Below are 25,364 nucleotides of genomic sequence, written 5' to 3' on the forward strand. Positions count from 1 at the left end.
TCAAATTGAAAAATCATTTGTGTATTTTAAATGTGAACTTTTAACTCATTCTTTTGAAATGTGTAGTAATCTTTAAATAAGATCAGTTATCAATGTTAGTAAGTACAATTTATAACAATTTAGTTTTGGATTCTATAATAATTTAAAAATGTAAAATATTTTGAAGTCATAAATTAAATATTTTGCATTTTTTATGATTATGTTATTGGTGATTGAATTTTCTTAATGAGGGAACTTTTTGTTAGAAACCTAATTTCTTAATTTATCTTCCTTATGATCAAATAAATTGATGATTTTTCTATTACTAATTCAAATGTGAAATGGTTAATGTGTACTTAAAAAATGTTTTAGATTAAAACTTTTAGAAGGTATTTCAATGAAACATTTATTTAGAATAAATATGTACTAGATAGCCACATTATATTGCTATTCTTCTATTTAATCCTCCTAAAAAGTTTTTTTAAACCTATTTATTTTTGTCAATTAGTTTAGATAATTCTTTTTTAAAAATCTGATTTGCGTGATCATGTCAATTGACGAGGTATGAGCTTAGAAGTGTTTAAGTAGATGTTATCTGCTTATTCTAAAGTTTTTAAAAAAAGGAGAAAGATAAATAAATAATGCAGTCAAACCCTGCTATAGTGAACACGGTTTATAGTGAACTCCTGGATGTAGAGAATGAAATGTTAGGTCCCGTACCTTGCTATACTCGTATAATGTTATTTTTTGTGGATATAGTGAACTAAAAAAATGAGAAAGCTGGATATTTTCTGTCTTTGACTGATTTTTTTTCTTCATTTTTTTAAATAATGTTTAAATGTCTACTTCAATATAAATACTTATACTGATTTTTAAAACCATCTATAAAGTGGAATGTAGTGATAAGCATTTTCTCTTGTTTGCTTCTTTTATCACACTTTTCCATACCTAAAGAAAGGTCTACCCAGGCAGATGTATGGACAAATTTTTCCCTGCATCAGCTAAAGATTGCTAATTTTTTTTGTACACAAGACAAAGAGTAATAAAAAATAAAAGCAAGTTAGCACATTATTTGTTACTATCAGGGCCGGATTAACCTATAGGCACCTAGGGCCTACGAAATTCAGGGGCCTACGAAAAACTTGGGAGAAAAAATTTTTTTAAAAAAATCAGACGTAGTGGAATCAGAAAAACAGTTTTGTTTTTCTGATTCCACTACGTTTGATTTTTTTTTCTTTTCACAATAAATTTCGCACTCAATAAATTCTTTTTATTCATAAATTTTATCATTAGGTTTTTTTTTTTTTTAAATTCCGTTGATCTTGCCTTGTTCCGGGTTGTAATATTTATGCTAGTGTCTTTTTTAACTATCGTTTCGGTTCGATAGTTTTCAAGTGTTTTGATTTAGATTAATAAGTTTTCCTTTTATTTTATTGTTTCCCTCCCATTTAATTAGGTATGAAATATACTGCGTTATTTAATCATTGGTTTTGTTTATATAAGTTAATTTAGGAATTGTAATTATTTTTAAAAAATAAATATGAGAATTTTGTATTTTTTAAACTTGTTTTTCTTGTCTAAACTTGTAAATTTTTTTATTCTTTTAAATGTTATATTTCTACCATTTTTTTTTCTCTTTAAAGTTAGGAGTACCTTTCTTTTTTCTCTTACTTTATGCATTACACTTGTCGGTATTGCAGATAAAGTTCGATAAACAAATTCGTAAATTAAAATCCATATTAATAAAAATATTTTTAAAAAAATATGCAAGAAAATTTTAGCATATATTTTGAAAAGAGGGGAGGAGTTGGGGAAGGAGGGGAGGGCCCAAAAACGGCTATGCCTAGGGCCTACGAAAGATATAATCCGGCTCTGTGCCTAGGGCCTACGAAAGGTATAATCCGGCTCTGGTTACTATGTATTATGTATTTCATTTTATTGGTTATTTATTTAAATAATGTATAAAAAAAAGGAGGTGTTCGGAACCATTAGTTAAAATTGTTTGGGGAACGGATATAGTGAACCGAAATTTCAATCTCTCGAAGGTTCACTATAGCGGGGTTTGACTGTAATAACATTGAGTATATTCATATCTTTGATAAATTATCTGTGATTTTTGAGCTTGCTTCTTATAATTCCTAACTTGATATGTCTTTTATATAAAAATTATTTTAAAAGAGCTATTTATATCTTAGTATTATGACTGATTACAACTTCATGTTTTATTAGTTATGATAGAATTCCTTAATCTTCTAATACATGTTGCCCTAAAATATTAATAACATAACATTATTGACAAAGTGTGATTACCTATTTACTTATTACCATTAATTAATGTTTCTGTGTATTTTATTTTGTTGTTAATACGTCAGTTAATTTTTATAATTTAAAAATATTTCATATTGTCTATGCTTGGTCATTCGTTCAAATTAATCAATTTCTTTCCTTTTTAATAATAATTTTTTTTCTTTTGAAATTGAATGCATCTATATGTATTATTGTTCTTTTAAGCATCTTATTGTGTATTTCAGAAATTTTTTTTTTAATAAATAATGTAAATTTTAAAATCACATATAAATTTAAAAAATTGCACAATATCACAGTTTATCTTGAAATCTAGATGTTAGTAATTTGAATCTTTTATTATCAATTCTGAGAATTCATTCTATCTAATGTTTAAAAATCACGTTCATTCTTTATATTTTTATTTTTTATCATCTTTATTTATGAAAAATAATTGTTTTTAAATGTAAGGCAAATTTTTAGCCTATCGACGTAAAGTTTTGTATTTTTAAAGCTAATGAAAAGAATTTAGAGGAGAGAGTTTAATCTAAACTAGACAGTTGTAAAGTTTTGCACAAATTTTATTGTACGGGTGAGGATATTTTGCAAGTTATAGTGTGATAATTTATTGATCATTTGAAATTGATATTGCTAATGCAATGTTATTATAAAGGGAGCAATCCTTTTCTATTTCAGATTTCTTACTAAAGTGAAGATGTGGAAGTTGTTGTTATCTTATTAACTTATTATTTTCCTTGTTAGTGCAATTGTTCATTTTGATTAAAATTTAATTTTTAGAAGTAATTTCTAAATTTTCTCTTTTTTCATTATCTTTCCTTTTTGTATTACTTTAAGTTTTTCAACATAATTTTTGTATTTATTTTCGTAATTTTTTGCATTTAATTATTTCACCTTCCAAGAATTATGTTGCATTTCAAATGGTATTTAGATATTTTAAATAGTCTATGCTTTATAAGTTATTTCGTTTTAGAAATGAAAAATTATTTTGTTTATTTATTTGCATCAGAATCTTATTTTTATTTTATTTTTTTTAGCAATGTTTGGTTTTTCGGCATTTGTTTTCATCCTGAAATGTTTAATTTAGATTTTAAGACAAAGACGTGGATACATTATTAAAATTGCCCTAGACAAAATTATTAAAAATTTAATTTTAATAATGCCCAATAAATTAAAAATATATATTTTTAAATATGTTTACCTTGTATGTTGTTACAAGTTACAACGCTGTAACTGCGTGTACATATCTCATTTATTATGATCAAAACAAGCTTGACAAAGCTAACAATTTTAAAAATAGAAAAAATCATGTATATTTAGTTTAAATCAAATATTTTTTTTTTGCAATATCCAACCAAAGCATCTGGTAAAATGTATTGCAGGGTACCCGCACACCTGGAAAGCCATGATTTTAACTATTTTTTTAAGAAAAATTCATGGAAAGTCATGAATTTAAAAATCTAATTTTTAAAATGAAATTTACCCTTCCCCCAATTTCATGGTGTTCTGAATATCTGAATTTGTAACAAAATCCCCCTCCCAGTCATATTTTATTAAAGTATAAAATGTTTTTGTCATTTTCTTTAAAAATTATGGTGTTCTTTAAAAAAAATGAAGGAAAGGGCATCATTTTTAGAGCGAATTATCTTTTAGCTTCTGTGATTTCAAAATTTTTGTTGTTATTAATTTTTTTATTTTATCAATTTAAAATTCTAGCTGAAGCAAGCCAGTCATTGGCAAATTTTTTTATAATCCGAAATGAGAACAGAAGAATCAGGAGTATTTCTTTCCTTTCCGATTAACAAGAAAAGAATCTTTAGAATATAATTCTGCAGATGAAAAGAAAAATATTTGCTTATGCATTTTATTCAGCTATTTTATTGCCTCAACTCTTTCTTTACCCTGTTTTTTTAATTTAAAATCTGCAAATATGAGGATGCAGAGTATAACAGTTCTGGTTATACCTATCATTTCAATTAATGTTATGATGCTTTTTTAAATTTATTGTTGTGTTTGTCGGAGAAAATAGTAACTTCGTTAAGTCATGAAAAATTCTTGGAATTAGTCATGGAAAGTCATGAATTTGAAAATCTAAAATGTAGCAGATACCCTGGTATTAATAATGCTTAACATTATATAAAAACAATATCATAACTTAAATTGAAAATTTGCTTGAAAATATTACCTAATTATTATAAAATGATCACAGCTTAAATAAAAAAGCAATTTTTTGTTTGAGCTCTGATTCTAATGAATTTTAAAGATTGGGTGGCAATATGGGAAATTCATATCCATTGAAGAGCAAAATAGTTTATAGTTTGAAAAAATAAAAAAATAACAATCAAGTTAAGTTAAGGCCTGGTTTCTTAGGACAGGACGCCGTCAGCTGGAAATCAGCGCTAACCTCTGATTGGTCCATTTGTGAGTTTGATAGTATACGTCATCGAACGCTCATCTTGAACTACAATTGCCGACCAACTCAACTGCAGTTGGATTACAACGTGACGTTAACCACAGCAGCAATGGCGGACAACATCCTACAGCACATTGAAATCAGCCAAAATTTTGATTTTGACATTAAACATAGCTTCTTCATTAAACACAGCACTCTTCATTTAGCTCAGCTATAATGTGTTTTTTCTTGGACAAAGTCATTATTTTTTCTCTAAAACACTGGTCGACAATAACAAACTCAATACGAATTCAAAATAAATATTTGTTTACGTTATTAACGCATGCGCAATGAGAGATAATGTCTGCGTTGGACCGACTGCTCACGCTGAGCTAACAAAAAAGTATTTTTTTGGCGTCAGCTCTATGTCAACTTTCCGCTGACGCCCAGATAAGGCGCTAGTTCTGAGAAACCAGGCCTTGAGCTAACAAACCAGTATTTTGTTGGCGTCAGCAGGACGTTGTCGTCCCGCTGACGCCCAGATAAGGCGCTTGTCCTAAGAAACCAGACCTTTAGTCTGGATAGTAATAATCTTTCTTTATCACTGATATACATGAACAACATTTTTAAAAGTTTCATTACCACCCTTATACACTTTTTGTCTCCTTTTGTTTTATAGTCTATTTTGAAATATATAATAATGTACATGCACCTCTCCTTTCATAATTCCTTACAGAAATTTTTAAAAAAAGCTTCCTACAATGAAATTAAACTTATAAAAACAATCACACTCTAAAGAATATACAGGGTTATTCATAATTCCCTCCGGGGTTTCGAAGCGTTATAGCAAAAAAAAAAAAAAAAGAAACACGTCCGAAACTATTCAAGTTTTACTTACATACATTCTATGTGTGAACCCTTGGTCACGCGGCATACATCAATGTGACAGTCCAGTTCCTACCCAGAGGGAATTATGAATAACCCTGTATTTATTTATTGATTAAAAATTTTCTAATTTTATTTTTAAAAAATTCAGTTTGTTTAATGTAATGATTTGAAAAAATTCCTTTTGATTTTTATTGTGCCTGTATCAAAATAGTGGAAAATGGGCCTCCTGCATGGACTGTCTATAGAATGTTGAATCAAAATACCTGTTAGCAAAAGATTAACTATTATTTCATGTTAAACAATTATTGACGCCAGGTGGTTTAGTTGTGGTGCTTCATGCTCCTGTGCCACAGGTCTGAGGTTCTATCTTCGAACCTTGCAAGGTTGACTCAATCTTTCATCCCTTCAGTGAGTCCATAAAATTAGTTCCAAGCACGCTTGGGGACTAAGCACTAGGGGTACCGCTTTTGGTTGACCACTCAATTAGCACATCTGCTCCAGTGCCCAAGTTCAAGGAAACTAGGATGAGCTTGGGCTGTTATGCCACTTAATTTAGTGTTTTTAGTATAACTAGTACTTGACAACTATTTGACCCAAAATTGCTACATTTGGTGTAATTATGTGTGAATTCCAATTGTTTGCAACCAGAAGTTATGAAATTGAGCTTAGAAAGTTGAGAAATGTTGGGATATATTTAAATGACAAGAAAAATTTTGCTTGAATAAAACACTAGCATTTAAATTTTTAAGTTGGAGTTTTTGTAGATTTATCTAAGATCTACTATATTTCCTTTTCTTTTTAAAAGTATATTTCTAAATTATTAAAATTTGATTATGATATTTATATATCGTAGTATTGTTTTAAAATGAATACCGACTATTAAAAGGAAAAAAAAAAGTTTAATGTACTTTTGAAGTGCGTAGTAAAGAATATATATTTTTTTCCTTCTATTTTCATAAAACTATGAGAAATTCACTCAAATGATCCTTTACAATGAAGTTTTTTTTTTTACATTACTACTTTTTTTTCTCTTCAAAGTTTTAAAATTTTCACTAATGTCTAATATCATCACATTAACTTTTTGTCAACCATAAAGAGTAATAATTTTTAGAACAATGTTTAAAAGATTAATTATTTTTCTTTAACTTTTCAAAATGACTACACAATTTTTCACAAATAAATTGCAATTAAAAATTTTATCACATTTTTCTTGGATCGAATGTTGTAAATAGTCATCAATATTACATTCTATTCACTCTTTCCTAAGTGCACTTGGAATGTATAAAAGAGTTACCTATCATTTATAAATAAGAGAGAATGCTAAGAACTTTACGAACCTTCTTACTCCAGTTTCAGCACATTTTTCTATTCATTATAATCTGAATTATTGAAAAAGGGAAAAAAATTGTACTGAAAATATTAATTTTGTGTTTGAATAAATTTTTTTTCCTTTGAATTTTATATATTTTTTCGAAATATTTATGCTATTCTTGTGATCAAATTTTCTGTGATTATTATTATTTATTTATTGCTTTGTGGTAACATTAGTTGGTTGTTTTATTTTTTTTATTATTTCAATAGAATGCAACGCAAGTGTGCATTTTTATGAAATCTTAGTGTGTCTTTTGATATGTCATTGTATTTAATCCGGAATTGAATTTTTGTTTGTGTTATATTTTTTATTATATTTTGTTTTGAGAGTATTGCAATTTCAAATGAAGAAGAAAAAAAAGACGAAGAAATGAATAATTTGTATTTGAAAAAAGATTTTGTAGTAAATAAAATGTTTTTCCTGTGATAGGAATTTTTTCTTTAATCAGTTTTAGTTCATATAATGGTTTCTGCGTGTAGTTTTATTTAGCTCCCATTTTCAAACTTTTAATGTGTGCTATTTTTCCCATGCATTGGCATGGAAAATTTAGTGTAAATAATCCCAATTAACATTTTAAAACAGAAATTTGTGAAACAACACATAATTTGGTGAAATTTTTTATTATAGGATTCACACTGGTTAGGGGGTGCAACGAAAGCTTAAAACTGCCTGGAAATTTGATTTTTACTCTGAAAGTCAGGTGAAATTGCACTAAGGATCAACCCTAGATTTGTCCTGAACGAAAATCAGCTGTTGAGATAAATTCAAGTAAAAAAAAAAATTTTTTTGACATCTATTAAAATTATTTCTAATAAACACTCTACATTTCAATAAAATTTTTAAAAAACCTCATTTAGTGATATTTTGTTCCTGATAAAATTTAATTTTGAACACATCAAACAAAAAAAAATCTGTTTTTCTCATAGAAAATTAGTTAATAAATAAAATATAAAATGTAGGAACATTGTCTAGAACTATGTTGATTTTTTTTTCTGAAATAATTGGAAAAATCAAATTTTATTTTTTGAAATTAAGCACGTGGGGACATTGTTATTACTTCTATAATTTGTTCAAATATTCATATAAGTTTGTGTGCCAGTACATAGAACCCCCCCCCCCCCAAAAAAAAAAAAATTAATATTTTGCAATAAAAAACATCCATAAATGAACCTGAAATATAAATGATCATTAAAATTGTTAGTAACCATAAACAGCAAATGAGGTTCTATATTAATATTTTTTTAACGATTTCTTCTAGAAATTCCGCTAAAACTTAGTTAAATTTATTGTTTAATGCAGGTTTACGCAAAAATAAATAAAAATTTCTTTTTTTTAATATTTTTTTTAGATGCAACCATGTTTGTAGATTTGCAATACCATTCACTCACTTAGCTTGTTAAAATTGAGTTTACAATAAAAAATTTTTTGTTATTGTATTACTTATCATTTTTATCATCGAATGCTTTATCATTTATGCACCTATATATTATAAAATACATAAGTTAATTTCCAATGTATTCTGTTTCTAACAGAATATAATATATAGAATATTTTTCTTCTCAAACATGCTTCACTTCAAGTTGAATTTGTGGGGAGAGGAGTTATCAACTATGCCATCCTTCATATATCAATAGGTACCTCGAAATAAAATCAGCTAAACACGTCTTATATACTAGTGAATTGGAATAGATTATAGTAGTGGTAGTTACACTACATTACTCCCCCACCAGAAGTTTATCTGGGTTAGAATGGATATCACTAGTTGATTCATTGTCAATTTTTTGCAAAAGACTGGGAGAGCTGTGTTCACCGGGGTTTTTTAATGCTGGTTGGTTGTGAGAGCTGTATTAAGTTCACAGTTGTGTACATGGTCGCTCCTGTGTTGCTAGTATTAGCAGTCTAGTGTGTACGAGATCCATTGGTGTGTGATCAAGATTGAGTAGTAACAATGCAAGGAGAACAATATCGCCCTCACAAATAGCAGGTCAAATGTTCAATGTGTAACATCCAGATCACGTCCAAAAGTCACCAATGTGGGGGAGAGGAGTTATAAACAGTCGTCTATCTAAAGGTACCTCAAGATAGAATTGAGTTAGCACGTCTTATATACTAGTGAATTGGAATAGATTATAGTAGTGGTAGTTAAACTACAAATTTGAAGGGGAAAAAAGTGTTTAGATATGTTCTCAGGGTTTAAGTTTCTGTGACTTAAAATTGTTTAGGACAGGACAGATGAGATCACCTTTCTCAACCTGCCCGAAGGTGTAGTAAAAATTCAAAAACCTATCATTCTTAAAATAATTTTAAAAAAAGTTCCAATTGTACTGTGGGGGGGGGGGTGGAGTAATCGACCATGTCAACCTTCATGTCCGTCTACTGAGCTGGGTTCGGTGAGATTGTTGCACTCTCATGTGCAACTCTGCTGCATTCTCAATTTCGGGCTTCTTTTTTCACCCTCTGATATCGAACCGAAAAATCTCTTGGAACATTTTATAATGGCTAATATAATCAAGAAAATAGTTCTTTGTCAGAAATTATTTATTTTATCATGATCATGTAAAGTCTTTGAAAATTATTTTGCATTTTGTTATTGTATATAGTGCTTAAAAGTATTTTGGAGTGCTTAAAAAATCCTTAAAAGGTGCTTATTTTTTGTTGAAAGATTTGGCTACGCACCCTGTATTTATTTACTACTTTCTTTTAGTTTGCCCTTTGAACTGATTGAACTTCTTTGGTTTTTTTTTTTTTTAATTGGAAGAGTTATTTGTTAAAAAAATAATTTTACTCAAAAATTATGCCAACATATTTCAGAAATGATGTATAATTTTATTGCAATATTACATACATACACATATTTTCAAACTATGAACTACAAAAGAAGTTAATGATATATTTCATAACAACAATTCATAAATGTGATAATGCAACTATACAATTTTAACAGTTTTTGTAGGTTCAATTTTAAAATCATTAGATTGATTCTGGCAGATTGTCAATGCTATCATAAAAAGCATTTTAAAGAGATAATTTTGTTTATGAAATTTTGTATTCTAAATTTTGATCAAGATTTAAACAATCCATTGTACTTCAATAGCTTTAATGTAATGCATTATTAAAATTGCAAATATCAATTATTGTATATATATATATATATTTATTTATATACTTACAGTAAGCTCATTTTTTTTCAGCTTGTGCTTAAACCCAGTTAAACATCAAAATTTGTAATAAACCATAATAATTTTGTCATTTTTTTTTTAAAAATCACATAACAATATTTTACAAATCGTGCACTTGAAAGAAATATGCATTTACAATTAAATTGGTCCAGCCAATTGGAGTCACTAGAATATATTGAGTTGGCACAAATAATTTAACATATAAATAAGTACAAAGCAGATGCTAAATGTGCGCTAGCAACAATTAATGAAAACATAGATGTTTCACAGGCAAAAGTATTAAAAAACAATCGCTCTTAATCAAATAAAATTTTCTCTCTTCCTGTCTGGATGCGTTGTTTGATAAGCTCATATCTGTAAGGCTCCCTATAATATACGTCAGTTAAGTTAAATGTGGGTGCGCAATCATAGACAAATTGAGAGTATACTCTTTATTTCTCACAATTGCAATCTATTTCACAATAATTGTTGAAAAAATCCCATTTGTTTAACCTGTCTTGTTATATTAATGTATCTTTTTTCTCTTCCACAACTAAAATGGGTGCAACGTAATAACTTTCCAAAAGCACATTTATTTGAAGAATATTAACTGCCAAATTAAGAGATCTAACTAAAATCTTTTAAAAAGATTTTAGTTAATAAACAGATTCAACTAAACTGTTTAGTGTATTAAACGTTAAAAATACTATTGAAACAGAACATGAGGATGAATTTTAAAAATTCACAAATCCTTCATACCTAATTCCGAATTTAGGAAATTTCCCTCTTACCAAAAAAAGAAAACGAGAGAAGAGCAGCAAATATTTAACAGGTCGAAGAGAATCATATTGATCATTTTATTTTTTAAGTAGATTAGTTAACAAATTTTTTAAGTTTGTAGTTATATGATTTTACAATTTTGTAGTATTGGGCAACATTTAACAAAATATGAGAGTTTAGCTTAACTCATAAACCGTTGGTTTCATATACTAAGAAAAATGCAATCCTTTTAATATTAGGAAATCAACAATATTGATTGCATAAAAGAGAATAAATATGTCTTGAGAATAGGAAATTTAAATAGATCTAGACTTGACCATCACTGAATCCTAAACAATCTGCACCATTTGCTTGCCTATAATTTTATATAAAGAATTTTTTAGCTTTAAGAAGGTACTTGTTTTCAAATATGAGCATATTCACAGCACCAGAGTTGAGCACTTCTAATCTTAGTTGACATAATTTGTTACATAGAATCTGAATGTTTCACCACAGCGGTGATTTATTCTCTGCTCTTTTAGGTGGGGGTGGAGGTGGATGTTTTTTAGAATGCTTTGCTTCTGCTTTGGGTTTTTCAGCACCAGACTTAGACTGAGAATTAGACCTCCTGTGGTTTTTATCTGCGTGTGTCGGTAAAGGAGGGGGTGAAGAAGGTGACCTCTGTAAAGGACGAATTTCTTCGGGCATGGGCAGACAATTTGGATCCCTAAATCCTAAAATTTGGTGAGGTGCTTCTGAGTTGTCGGAAGATAATTGCTGCGCAACTTTCCATTTTTTGACCATTACTTTTTGAAGGTTACGCAGAAAAGATTCTGGCGGATATTCCTCTTGATCGTAGGGTGCTGCAGAGGCTGAAGCAGACCTCCTCTGTGGAGCAGTGAAAGCTGACGAAAGCTTAGTATTTTCACTTCTTTTGGGAGGCGACGGTTTGAATTGAGATCTAGATTTCCTGTCAGAAGCCATTGGTTTGGATGGTTCGTCTGATGGAGATATTATAGAATGTATCTGTAACTGAGCCGGCACACAGGGGGCACTAGTTCGTCTACTTCGTGAGGATGCACGGGGTTTCGGATTGTCTGCATAAGAAGTCCTTCTACAAGGCGGAGAGCCTGGTGTCGAAGCATCGGTCCATTCACCACAATCGTAGACGGATAACTCCAAGTTCATATTCTGTCTAGAAGGTTTTGGTTTCACTACAATGAGTCCGTTATGGTGCTGAGAAAGACGCGGTGGTGTGCCGTGGGCATCACTCTCCGACTGCCTGCGTCGGACGCCTTTCCTGGGCTTTGGTGGCACAGCTGGTGATAACTTTTTAGAGTTTTTCTCGGGGCTAGAAGTTTTGTCAAAAGTATCATTTTGTAATGATAGTGGAGGAGGAAGAGCACTGATACTAGATTCATTTAACCAGTTAACATCTGTATCATCGTCGGGCAATGGTGGCGGTGGTGGTAAAGAGTCTAAGCGGAGAGTATCGGTACGAAAAGCTTCTGGTGGAGGTGGTGGAAGTGTGTCAAAATTCATACAATCTGACCCATTTGGCATTTCAAGTGGTGGAGGTGGTAAAGGCAAATCTTCACGCATCAAAGTAGAAGGTGGTGTGTCCTACAAAACAAACAATAAATTTAAAATGTTATGTATGATGATTATAATTTGTTAATTCTTCATTAGAAATAGTTGACAAATTTTTTTTTTTAAATTTCCCAAAGGTTTAAAAAACAATTGTATTAACTTAGCTTAGTTACTTGTGTAGTAAATTGTAGTTGTAAGTAGTAAGTGTAGTTGTAAGTTTTAGTAACTTGAGTTTGTAAGTTACTTTGTAACTTGTTGTTGTGCGACTCGAATAAATTTAAATAAGGGACAAAATACAGTTTCATCAAATGAATGAAGGTAAGTATTTTGTTGTAAGATGGTATCTTTAAATATGTAATGAAAAGCTTCTGTCTGATTGCAAATACACTCAAACTAAATGCAACACAATATGTTATTTTGAGTTAAAAACTTTAATTTTTATCTAAAAAAGGTAGAGGAATTCTTTACAATTAAAGTAAAAGCTTCTGAAATTTAATTAAATTCTGTGGGATGCCCTTGTTAAACAAAATCATGAAAAAAACATAGTATTTTATTTTTGATTAACCTCTCCAATTTTTTGAAATATATAAACATTGAGCAGAATTTTTCAGTATAATTCTTGCAGGTCTTTTAAATTTGGGTTCAATTTTTCTGCCCTGTTATAACTTAAACATTTAAATGCAAATTCCATTTTTCAAAAAGCCAGAACTAAAAAATTTGCCGTCAAATAAATCACCTCTACGACTAAGTTAATAGTTTATAACTTATTTATTAACAAGACAAATTATTTATCATTTTAAGCAAACAAGCCGCATAAGTAAATTTGGGAAGTTTTTTAATCTTTTATTATAAATTTTTGCTAAAATTAAAATATACTTCGGACTCATTTAGACAGTATATTAAGGTCTGCATAATTTAGACAGTTTTCATTAATCTCGATAGTCAGCTACAAAGGGTACTGGAGGAAACCTTTACACCAGCCTAATAGATAAAATAAAATAAAAAATTCATACTTGAAAGCTTTGTTTTGGTGATCTTCGAGACAGGCTGCCAAAAGATATGCGATCATCAGTCTTTGATCTTCTCAAACTGAAGCGCCCACATGTTGATCTTCCTAGACTTCCATTTAAGCTACCATTGCAGCTGCTGCCACCACTTCCACTCCCATTGCTCATGCCATCCAAGTGAGATGTTTCTTCACCTGATTGTTTGGCTAGATTACGTGTCGTACTTGTCAGGGGTATTTTAGGAGTCATACTTGGTTTTCTTTTGATTGTACCTGCAAGCAATAAGTGATTTTGAGTTTTCATTTTGGCTATGAAGATACAAGAAATTTTTTAAATGATTACTACAGTCATTTTAAAATGCATTTTTAAGTAGAGATCTTTTTTTTTTTACTACTGGTATTTAATTTTTGTTTTAGCAATTTGCTTACAGTTGGTACAACTGGTAAACCAGAAAAACAGGCTTTAGCGTGTTAAGTGCCATAATCAAAAGGCAAAGTAGAGATCTAATTAAAATTACTATTCCAAATGATGCTACCTAGTTGCATGAAAATTTATAAATACCTTGCTTAATAATGCTTGAGTCACATGTAAATGCACTGGCACTGGTAAATGCATCTATTGTTTTTTAAAAATATGTAAATGCATCTACTAAAAACACTCATTTTTTATTAAAAAATTAAGTGCACTTATAAATTTTTATAATTATATATTTTTTTATTTTTATATTTTTTTTTAATTTAATTTTTTATGTCATAACTTCTTATTTATTTTTCACAATGAGAATTAAATTTATTATTAACATTCTTTTCATTATATTTTTGATGTGAAATGGGTCAGATAAAGTATTCATGATTGCAACACAAAATTGTTTTAATATTAACAGCATCAAATCAATTTTAGGTATGTGAAGATGGGTTTAAAAAGATGTTAACAGTGAATGATACAAATATATTATCAGTAAGAGTCATCAGAATACTACCTGGTTATTCTGTTGTCTGATTCAAATTAAAACAAGTGGGTCAGATAAAATATATATGGTTGCAATACAAGTTTGTGTAAACATTAACAGGTATCAAAAGGTTTTAGATACATGAAGATGGGTTTAAATAGATATCAGTAATGAATAATCAATGAATTAGTAAAAATATTAGTAGTTATTCTGTTGTCTATTCAAGTAAAATAATTTTATCTACAGTTTGTTTTTTCTCTAGATTTTTAAAGAAAATCAGAATTTTTTAAATTATTTAAATCAGATCTTGGTAGAGAAATTGTTTTTCTCCATAATAATTATTAAAATTTCATTATCTTTAGCATACAGTCAAGGGCGCCGGCAGCGGGGTACAAGGGGGTGCACTTGCACCCCTCTGTCTTTTTTTTTAAACAATTAAAGAGATACAAAAAACAATTTTGTTATAAAAGTTTTTAAATTCATCAAATTAATTTCATTTAATAAAATATAAGTAATACTATATTTTCTGTTAGTTATTTAATTTAACGAAGGTGTATAACACAAACTGACTTCTCAAAACTGTAAAACTTCATCAACACAATAAATACCAATGTTAAGCGTGCACAAACACGTTAGTATACAAAACAACTGTTTGTAGTCATTTGTGTTTCAAAGTCAGTAGCTATGCCAGCGCCTTCAGTACAGTTTCTCGTGGCAAAATTTGCAAGTACAAGAAATTCGTACTTCTTTTTAAATATCTTGTTAACAATGAAGAAATGTATCTTGAAAAAATTAACGGATGAAAGTATATGTAATAGCAAAACAAAATGTAATAACAGAATATTTTTAATTTTTTTTCGGGGGGGGGGTAGTTTGTTAGAGGGTTGCACCCCCTTTTATATTATTCTGCCGGCGCCCTTGCATACAGTGAAGAGTTGTGAAACACTGACTTAGTGACAATGATGAAATCTGTACTTTTATGATCAGATAAGCCTTTTTCACAATAAATATTTGTTCTTGTATATATTTTGATCATAGCATGATGCTTTTGTTTACACTCAACATCTTATGATATAAATTTCTTGTATAAATGATACATTTTAAAAAAGATGCAATTTTTTTAAAATTGTCTTCATTGTTTCAAATTCTATATTGTCTTAATTCCATGAAAGAGATTTAGAAATGTAAAATTAGAGATGTCTAAAATAACAGTTACTAACAAAATAGTACAAATACACATGCCTAGAAATGCTAAATATCGAGTCCTAACTAACTCATTAGTTAAAAAAACTTTATCTGATGAGCATTTTAATTTTTTTACAAATGAGCTTTCAAATTTTTGATTACGCAAATGTACTCTTTGATTATCCAGATTGCAAATTAAGTTCTGTGCAACCTCTTAAATTCTTCACAAACCAAAAAACATGCTACTTATGATGCCTTTTAATGTCATAATAAATTTCTAAGTTTATAACGGGAGTATAAAAAAAAAACGATTTTGTAAACTTTTTGTCCACATCTAATTTTTTCTAAACATCACAATTATATTTCATGTATGATTCAACTTTGTATGCAACATACTATACTGCTACTTTAATTGGTGGTGATACACTTCAGAAAATAGTTATAACTTAGTAAATAGTAGCCGTAGCAGTAGAAAATATAGATTAGTAATGGCTTAGAAAATAGTAATAGTAATGAAAGAAACAAAAAGTTAAAAGATTAAGTTTATTCTAATTCAGACAATCTTAAAAAATATAGCCATGCATTTTCTCTATATATAATTTTTCAATTCAAGCATCTATCATATCACAGTTGTTTCTTTAACGAAAGCTGATTCAATTACCCATTGGGAAATCCGTATCAAACACTAAATGATCAGTTGTGGGTGTGCCACTTGATCTTTCAGATGGGCAACCACTGCTGCTGCTGGCGTTTGATTTACTAGATTTGCTAGACTTGATGGAGTCTTGGCGGCTGATCACCCGAAGCTTATGGAATCTCTCTAAAGTAGTGGGCAGCTCATCCTCTAGTTGATCAATGTCTGTGTTCTTCTCTGATGTCTGAGAATTGTAGCCAGAACTGTCTGTTATGTCAGAGTTTGCAGCTGTGCTCTTGGCAACAGAAGTGATGGAAAAACTTCTCGCATTTGCCAAATTCTCTAGATCTTCTTCAGCCATCTCTCTCAAAAGCATGTCGTAGTTTTCTTTCAGTTGAAGACCATACTGCAAAGTTAAAATCAGTCATAAATATATATGCCCAATTACAAATTAATGTGTATAGTTTGTTTTTATTAAGATTGCTTAAATGAAAAATGGACATGTGTGAATCAAGTACACTTCCTACACTTTCTTTTAATAAAAACAAATCTGCAAGATTTGAGTCAGTAACATCAGATAAAACAATTTGTATCAAAATTTGTTAGAAACTTTCTCAGATATTTGCATCAGTAGTTTAAAATTTCTCTGTTCTTGACAAAAAAAATTTTTTTTTTTCCAGTTGGAGATTTTAAAATAAATTTCGAATGATATCAATCAAAATCAAGTAATGATTAAACTGAAATAAATTCTTTTAATATAAATTTTTCTATAAAATTTTTTTTAAGACACTTCATATCATAAAACTAATATCTACAGATGCTTAGGATTTACAACAAAATACTTACTTTAGCAATACGAATACCCATCACCCACTGTTTAAGAGATTTTTCATCTTCTGCACACATGTATTTGATGTATTTTGAAGATTTTGTCTGTATTTGCGGATGCTGAAAAAAAAAAAAAATAGAAAATATCAGTACTATGCATATCATAGTCATCATATCATAGTATTAAATACATTCAAATTTTAAACTTAAATAATATTTACACATAAATATTGTTCTGACAATATGAACAAAAATATTTTAAATGTAAATATTTTTTTCAGCAAGTTTTGCTTAAAATATTAATAAGAAACAAATTTTGTAACACAATTACATAGTTGTTTCAGTTAAACGTATAAAAGTCTGGTTAAAATGTTAGTTTAAGAAAAATTCACATAGCACTGTTTTAAAGGCATAAATATTCTCTTGCAATTTAACAAAACAATTAATTTTAAACAGCTTACGAAAATCTTAACGCCTATATGAAGATATCAAATAAATTTAACAATATTGTCTCAATTCCTTAATAGTTTCATTCATAATCAGCTTTAGTGTATTTTCAATTAATTTGTCGTAATTGAAAAAAATTTAATATGTTAAGTGACTATTTTTTAAAACACTCAGATTCTGAATGGATGTGGTCTACTGTTAGTTAAGACTATTCTACCCATTTTAATTTATTCTAAAAAGTTTTGAAATAATTCTGTTTTTTTAAGGTAAAAAATTGTATTTTATAAATATTTAGTGCTCCACCCTCCCAAAAAAGGTGAACAGTTTAAAATAAAATGCAAAGTAGATATTTTTCTAACCAAACTTCAAATTTAGGTACTAAGGTTTCAGATGGTGCTGTTAACAGAGGAAAACTAAAACAATGCTTTCAAAATTATAGTTTGCAGCAATAACATTTTGCTGCTTGAGGATAAATTTAACAGATGCCTGAACAAATATTTCATTTGGAATAGTATGACATGCAGCAGAAGAAAACATTTTGATAATTTTTCCAATCAACAACATCAGTTGACACATTTTGTAAATATTTTTGAAATTTTAAAATAGAACAAAGCAGACCATATATAGCTTTCCATTTTTTTAAAAATAGATTTTTCAAACGTTTGGGATCCTTGGTAGTTTTCTTATGAGTCTATTCATTTTAAAGTTAAACTTAGTTTCAAGTTCATGAAAAAGTGACTTTATTCATACACTAAGTTCTTAATTTAGACTTAACTTTCTACAATCATTGAAAAATGTGCTGTCTCTTTATGTGTAATTTTAAGAAATTTGAATGAAATTGATTATATAAATATTTTTATTTTTACTCAGGGCATGATTTGTGGAAGAAACGAATAACCACATCTATTATGTAGAAAATTTAAAGATAAAGCATTTTTTTATTTAAAGAGCACGATAATTTTTTAAGAGTTTAATGTTTGAGGTAATAGTGTTAGCTGCTGATATATATAAATATTTAAAAAAAAAAATTGCTTTTAAACTCTTCACCTCACATTGTTGTGGGTTGTTACTATTCTTTTAAACCCTTTACTGTGTTAAAAATATAGAACATCACTTTTTCTGAATTGAGCTACTGCAGAGAGTTTCAATTTCTAATTAGTAAAAATGAGGCAAAGACAAACTCAAAAAACATCTTATTCTGAAAATAAAAAAAAACTTTCTGAAAGGAATTTTCTAAAAGGTTTTTTGAAAATGCCAAAAAATATATTTGTAGTTAGGTATATAATTATATTTTGAATTGTGATAAAAGTGTGAAACATTTGTTTATACAAAGTTTGTTACACAAAGAATAATGAGGTAGTATATATGTTTTCAGTTATAACCCTGATGTCTTTAAAACATATTTTGTGTATAATAATTATAAATTAAATAATTAAAAATTTTTATTTATAAATAAAATTGTAATAATTTTCCATTTAAATTTATATGGGATGCATTTTTGACTAAAAGATTATTAACTGTGAATCCTTACTTTAATAGCAAATCCATAATCTGTGGGAGACTTGTATTTTTTCTTCCATCCAAACCCTAAGTAAACATTGTTCATGTCAAAGGTTGTCAGGCAAAGTAAATCTTTCGAGAGCTAAAAAAGAAGGAAAGAAAAAAATTACATCTTTCACAAACCTAGCTTATACATATCTTACATTCAAGAAAAGTAGTATTTTTCTTTCAATCAAATGTGTACATACTTTTGATTTTCCTTTAGGACAATAATAAAGCCCAGATGCTCGTAAAACAAAGAAATGTTTCTTCCAAGCTTTCTTTCCTTCACTTTTTAAATAAAGAGAACCTTCTACTTCAGGAACTCCAATGTTTGACATAGAAAAATATTCCTAAAATGTTGAAATAACAATTTAGAAGAGCATTCAATCATAATGATTAACTGCCAGAATTCAATGCATAATATATCAGTCGATTGCCAAAGTTTGTGCTCCATTTAAAAGTTAACATCAAATGAAATACAAAATATTTTCATAAAAAATGTTTTTTTTTTCTTCCATCAATTACGTTTCGAAGCCAAAAAAAAAAAAGATTTTGATTTCTTCCATGAAAAAGGTTTTTTTTTTACCATTAAAATTATTTTATAGTGAACAGAAAATTTGAAATTCTGAATGGACAAGGTTAGGCAAATCTGGTAGATATTTTCTTTTAACGACCTTACTTTTGCCGTTTTTGTGAGAAAAAAATGGGCTTTTTTTCATTTATGATATGTTGACATTTTGTTTGAATAAAAAAATTACAGCTTAATACATGACCCTCAACATTTTGTTTATGGTTGGTCACATATTTCTGCATTCTTACTAATGCTCGTAACATTTATAATTTTTTTAAATTTATTTTAAGCAGTTTGGATCCAGTCTGAGTTATAGCAATCCTCTATCATATGAATATTTAAATATAGAAATGTTCAGAATAGTTTAAAAACTATGTCGAGATTATTATAACGAAAACATTTCCATGAGAGCATTGCAATCACCACATTATGAATACCAACATATTAACGCAAATCAAGATTAGTTAGAAATTGAAATTTCCATTTAAGTTTTTTTTTTTTTTTACTATTAAACAATGTAAGGAAAGTCTTAAAATATCCTTACATTAATGGGCAGATATTTGAAAGATTCTAGAATAAATATTCACATTGGTTTAATAAAAACTCTGTGTAAATTTAATAGTGGATCTTGTTTTGATTAGAATATATTAACTATTACATTAATTAAAGAGTTGTATTATTTTTTTTAAAAAAAAACTTATAAAATCAAAATTATAAATCATTAAAATGCCTTTTTATTAAAGGAAAAAAACTAAACTATTATGAAAAATTGACTAACTTTCAAGATAAAAATTAGTAAATATAAAAATTGTAACGGAGAATTTGTGCAAAGCAAAGTTAATATAATGGGGTATTTCATAAAACTTAAGACTATTTACTTTTATTTTTTATTCCTTTATTTTATTAAAATATATTTTTTTTACAAGGGCATATATTTTAGATGTTTTAACAGAATTTTTTCTTGGTCTATAGTTTATTGGTTTTGTTTAGTAAGTTTCTGATACTTAGTTTATCTAACAATATTTTAAAATTATGCAAGAAATCTTATTAACTTACATCTAATAGGCAAGTTTTCGCATCATCGTCTAATTCTACATTCTTTTCTGAAGAGCTACACCCTAAGAGGTAATTCTGTAAAATAAAAATGTAAAAGAGATGTTTAAATACGGATAATATTTTGTGAATACAAATGAAGGAAAACAAAAATGATTAGTAAGAAATATATTATAGTTATAAAATTTTTTTAATGATAAATAAAAATTTTAATAAAAGGACTTAAAATGTTTCAAAATTTTTTAAATAAAATTTTAAGTAAATGAGATATTTAGAAAAAAAAAATTATAAGGCTATTTATAATAACATTCAGGAATTCGTTATTCAAATAAAAAAAATTCCTTAAACAGCAGAATTTTAATAGTTTTTTGTTACAAATAGTAACTAATGAAACAAAAAAAATCTTTTAAATTATTATGAAAAACTTGCTTTAATCTTGAATGTAGAAAAGAAGGGGAAAAAAGCAGGATGCAGTAAATCGTACTTTTCAATTCTTTGATTTTCGTTTTTCTTTGATTTTTTTTAAATAATTAGTAATTTTGGGGACATCAAGTATATATTAATAAAAACATCGATAATACATTAGTAAAAATTGAAAAAACATGACAATCAAAGCTGACGTTATCAGGGGGTACCAGCTAGTACCCCCTGATGACGTCAGCTTCAATTGTCATGTTTTTTCAACTTTTACTAATTTTCTTCATTGTCTCATTTGTTTAATGCCTCTTTGCTGCTAAGTGCATTTTTTCCATTTGGATGTTTTATTTTTATTAATTTTTTGCATTAATATTTGAATTCTTTTCTTTATCGATAATACATTGTTTCTTTCTCGTATTTATGACCTTATATAACAAATCTTATAAAAACTGAAATGAATAGTTTAGTGGAAGGATATGTTAAGTAAATGTTTAAAAAATTAGATATAGAAACATATTTATAAAACACATTTTCCATTAAAACGGTCTTATTTAAAGACCTGAAACTTTATAATAAAGCCATTTAACTAGAATAAATTATTACTTTATACTTATGATTGGTTCAAACTTGATTTTTAAACTAATGAAGAGTTTTCAAACGATTTCTTTGCATACTCTTCCACCACTAAGTATTAATGTATTTAAAGTAAACAAACCTGTGGATTCAAAAAGAGATCATATTTTTCTTTTCTTTCAAGAAAAAACAGACGATTACAAGAGTCTCTTGTCCATAAGAGCAAATTTTCAACCACATGTTCATGATCTTCATAAACCCGCTCTAAAATAATAATAAAATAAATTTTAAGCATATGTTTTTTTTTACATTAAAAAGAGTTATTTTGTGATCCTTCTGGAGTTTTTGGAAAATATTAAACTTATATTACTTATGCTTTTAAAAAATACGAGTTTATAGCCAGTGAGTTCGTGAAAGTAAAAAAAATATATGGAAGTTCTGGACTATACATTAAATATTATTCACTAAAAATATTATAACTATGATTAGGAAAGTTAAGTATTAGGAGAATAAAAAGTGATAAATAAAATTTAGATAGTTTGGTGTGGTACTCTTTGTGAATTACTTCTATCAAATCAAATTCATTTCTATTTCTTTCCTTGATAAATTTCATGGAACAAAGTATAATGCATAGCAATGAACATAATAAATTTTTGCTTGGTAACTTAAAAAAAAGAAGAAAAAAAACATATCAATAGGTACATTTATGTTTATGATATGACTTTGATTGCATGTAAATGTTTTTCTGTGCAATCTTGATATTCCTGAGAGTTTCACCTTGCTTGTGCTTCCTGATGAAAGTTATAATCTTTCATTCATTAGTATTGATTCATGGGTTCCAGTTTTTATTTTCACACTGTGCATTATATACCAAATGACTGAATAATTAACAGATATATCAAATAATTGTTTAGGATTAATTTTTCCAAACAGAAATTTGTCCTACTATGAACTGATCGGTTTCAAGTGAATCACAGAAGTCAAGCACCACTACCAGTGAGCGGGTGGGTGACCGCTTTGATCAGCCTGCGAAAGTATCGAGGGTGTGAGGCGTCGGTCCTCTTTAAACTGTTCTACCCTAAAGGGCTCGACTTCGTGCTCAGTTTCCTAGGCGGGCATCCTGTCTGCAAAGGATCAAAATTGTTACATGTCTTCGGATCATCCTCAGGTATGTTTCCTAGACCTATCGACAATAGTCGATTGTGCAGCTTTAGCTTGACGTAAATAAAGTAATAATACTACACTAACAGAGTTTTTTTTGAAAATTATAATTAATTAATAAATATTTGAAATAGATCATAAAAGCATACCTATATATAACTCTGGTATCTGTTCCACCAGTGCCCATTTAGGATCCATGGAAACATGGTTCTTTTCTACTAGCAGTTTGCAAACATGGCCCACTGTCATGCGCTCGTCTATAAGTAGACTCTTAGCGCTGTTATCAGCACTAAATGCTTTTATAAACAGCTGAAAACGAATAATAAAATGTATTATAAATACTGTGAAATTAATTAAGAATTATTAGAGACACAATTGATAATTAAATAATTTATAATTAAGTAATTTTACTCAGTCTTTATTTATTCTAGTAAGATTTCATACAGGTTTTAAGCATAAGTTTCTCTCTCCTTTTTTTTAAAATTTTTTTTTTAATTTCTTTTTTTTACAACAAGCATTTTTTAAACTTTTAAAATTTTTTCATCGGTTGGAAAACTTTAAACACAAGAAATTTAAGTTCCAAATTAATATCACCAATAAATATTATGGCAGTAGTTTAAACATATTTTGCGTTGTATTTAAATTATGTAAAATTACTTTTCATACTTATAAAACGAAGTTAGATATGAACTAAATTATTGTGCAAAAATATTGTACACATTTCTTGTGCTGTGATTGTGTAAATCAACACATCTGGGTTTCGAAACGTAAAATATTAAAACAATTCAATTTTTTAAAGTTATTAGTAATGGTTGTTCAAAGTAATTTGAATTATTTTTTAAAATATATGTAGTTAACACATATCATTCAATAATCATTTTAATCAAAAATTAATTAAAAAGCAAGAATATTGCACACATAAATATTAGTTGTGAAGCTGTAAGGTAATTAGCAAAAAAATTATTTAAAGAAAAATTTACCTTTTTAATACTTGCTTCTTTCATCTTTTCCAAAGCTATTTTAATTTTTTCAGCTTTTAAGCGAGCAGCTTGTTCAACCTGTAAAAGTAAAATACTCATCATAAATTAATTGGTCATTGTTTACATAAATATGTTTTTTTAAATATAATTTTAACATTTTGATTAGGATCTATTCGATGTTAACTGGTCACGATTATTCCGATTTCATACGCACCATTCTCTTGTTTTCTTTTAGTACTGGATATACTGAATCATGCTTTATAATGTTCATATCGAATCATGTTTTATAATGAGCTTTCAAAAATTTTCCATTCGCTTTTATTTTAAATAAATAATTCATATCTTCACATTTAACTCAAATCTAGAAAACATGTTTGAATTTTTGAAGAAAAAAAAAAAGAAAAGTTTTATGATAGGATTTCTGAAATTATTTTTTCTGGCACATGAAAATAATGATATAATTAATGATGTGAACTTCATTTATTGTGTAAAAAAATTGCCGTAGTTGCATAATCATTACCGCTTTCATAGCGCTGTTTTTTTATTGTACCATTGAATTTTGAACTTTGCAACATTTATCTTTGCAGAAAGGTTGCATTCGCAGTGTTTTAATTTTTTCGAAAATAGTGACTGAATAATAAGAGTATTTAACATGTAAAGGCTGATTTACAAATTAGTAAAATATTTTTTTAAATAATAATATAATTATTTATGTAAATTATAATTTAAATGGTAAAATATTTTTATTAGTAAAATATTTAAAAATGGGACACAATTCAAACATAAATTCATGTCTCACGAACATAATAAAAAAATAAACATCACTAACATTAAAACCCTGTATTTTAAATCACATTTTTATTTTCTTTACCAACTTCGAAATAATAAAAATAAAATACAGCTTTATCCCCTCTCCCATCAATAAGAAATTATTTTTTTATTTTCAAAAATGTACTGAAGGTGCTTTAGCAGAAGATCCTATAATTAGACAAAAGGGGATTACCTGAGTGGGGGAGGAGGCGAGAGACATACAGCTGCTTTGCGAGGACATGCTTCTACTGGAGTGTCCTCCTTCACCCCTTACCCCTCCTGAGGATGCTGAAGATTCGGAGGATAACATGGAGACGTTGTCGGAGAAGGCAGAATCATTGTCAGGGCTTTCTGTTCTAAGACTCAAGTCACTTTTTTGAGCTCGAAGGAACTCTTCCGAATACATATCCACCTGAACCATTAAAAAAAATAAATGTATTTTAAACATTACTCAAACATAAAGGTTTGCTTACGTAAAACAATCCTTTTATCGAAATCAACATTTATGTTCTGAGCTTAGAATTGCGCGAGTTCTTAATATTTTATTTCGCGAACTTTAAACATAAGCGAGTTAATTTTTGTAATCAAATCTTAAAAGAAATAGGCAGTCAATAAGTTATTAAATTTATGATTTATTCTGTAAATAACACATTGGGGATTTCAAATCTAAAATTAGGTTTGCTGCTACAGATTTTTTTAATGGAATTTTTAGACCAATTTTTGCAAGAAGTTTAAAAACATTATACCTAAAAGAGGGCACATAAATGT

At 28.2% G+C, this 25,364-nt stretch overlaps 1 protein-coding gene across 1 annotated transcript in view; it reads right to left on the bottom strand.

Moving 5' to 3' along the window:
• Nucleotides 1–9,737: 9,737 nt before the first annotated feature.
• Nucleotides 9,738–25,364, bottom strand: part of LOC107436524 (uncharacterized) — a 119,037-nt gene continuing 103,410 nt past the window's right edge. Inside the window, exons 5-15 of the mRNA XM_087160830.1 lie at nucleotides 24,790–25,008; nucleotides 23,787–23,864; nucleotides 22,956–23,115; nucleotides 21,788–21,909; nucleotides 20,659–20,733; nucleotides 19,238–19,381; nucleotides 19,021–19,131; nucleotides 17,061–17,162; nucleotides 16,242–16,620; nucleotides 13,453–13,718; nucleotides 9,738–12,472 (exon numbers count right to left, since the gene is read on the bottom strand). Of these exons, the coding sequence (XP_087016956.1) occupies nucleotides 11,357–12,472; nucleotides 13,453–13,718; nucleotides 16,242–16,620; nucleotides 17,061–17,162; nucleotides 19,021–19,131; nucleotides 19,238–19,381; nucleotides 20,659–20,733; nucleotides 21,788–21,909; nucleotides 22,956–23,115; nucleotides 23,787–23,864; nucleotides 24,790–25,008 (2,772 nt within the window). The 3' untranslated portion in view covers nucleotides 9,738–11,356. The remainder of the gene's footprint in view (nucleotides 12,473–13,452; nucleotides 13,719–16,241; nucleotides 16,621–17,060; nucleotides 17,163–19,020; nucleotides 19,132–19,237; nucleotides 19,382–20,658; nucleotides 20,734–21,787; nucleotides 21,910–22,955; nucleotides 23,116–23,786; nucleotides 23,865–24,789; nucleotides 25,009–25,364) is intronic.

The sequence above is a fragment of the Parasteatoda tepidariorum genome, chromosome 1, assembly GCF_982258835.1.
Source record: "Parasteatoda tepidariorum strain Cologne lab strain chromosome 1, Ptep-v5.0, whole genome shotgun sequence".
Classification (NCBI taxonomy): domain Eukaryota; kingdom Metazoa; phylum Arthropoda; class Arachnida; order Araneae; family Theridiidae; genus Parasteatoda; species Parasteatoda tepidariorum.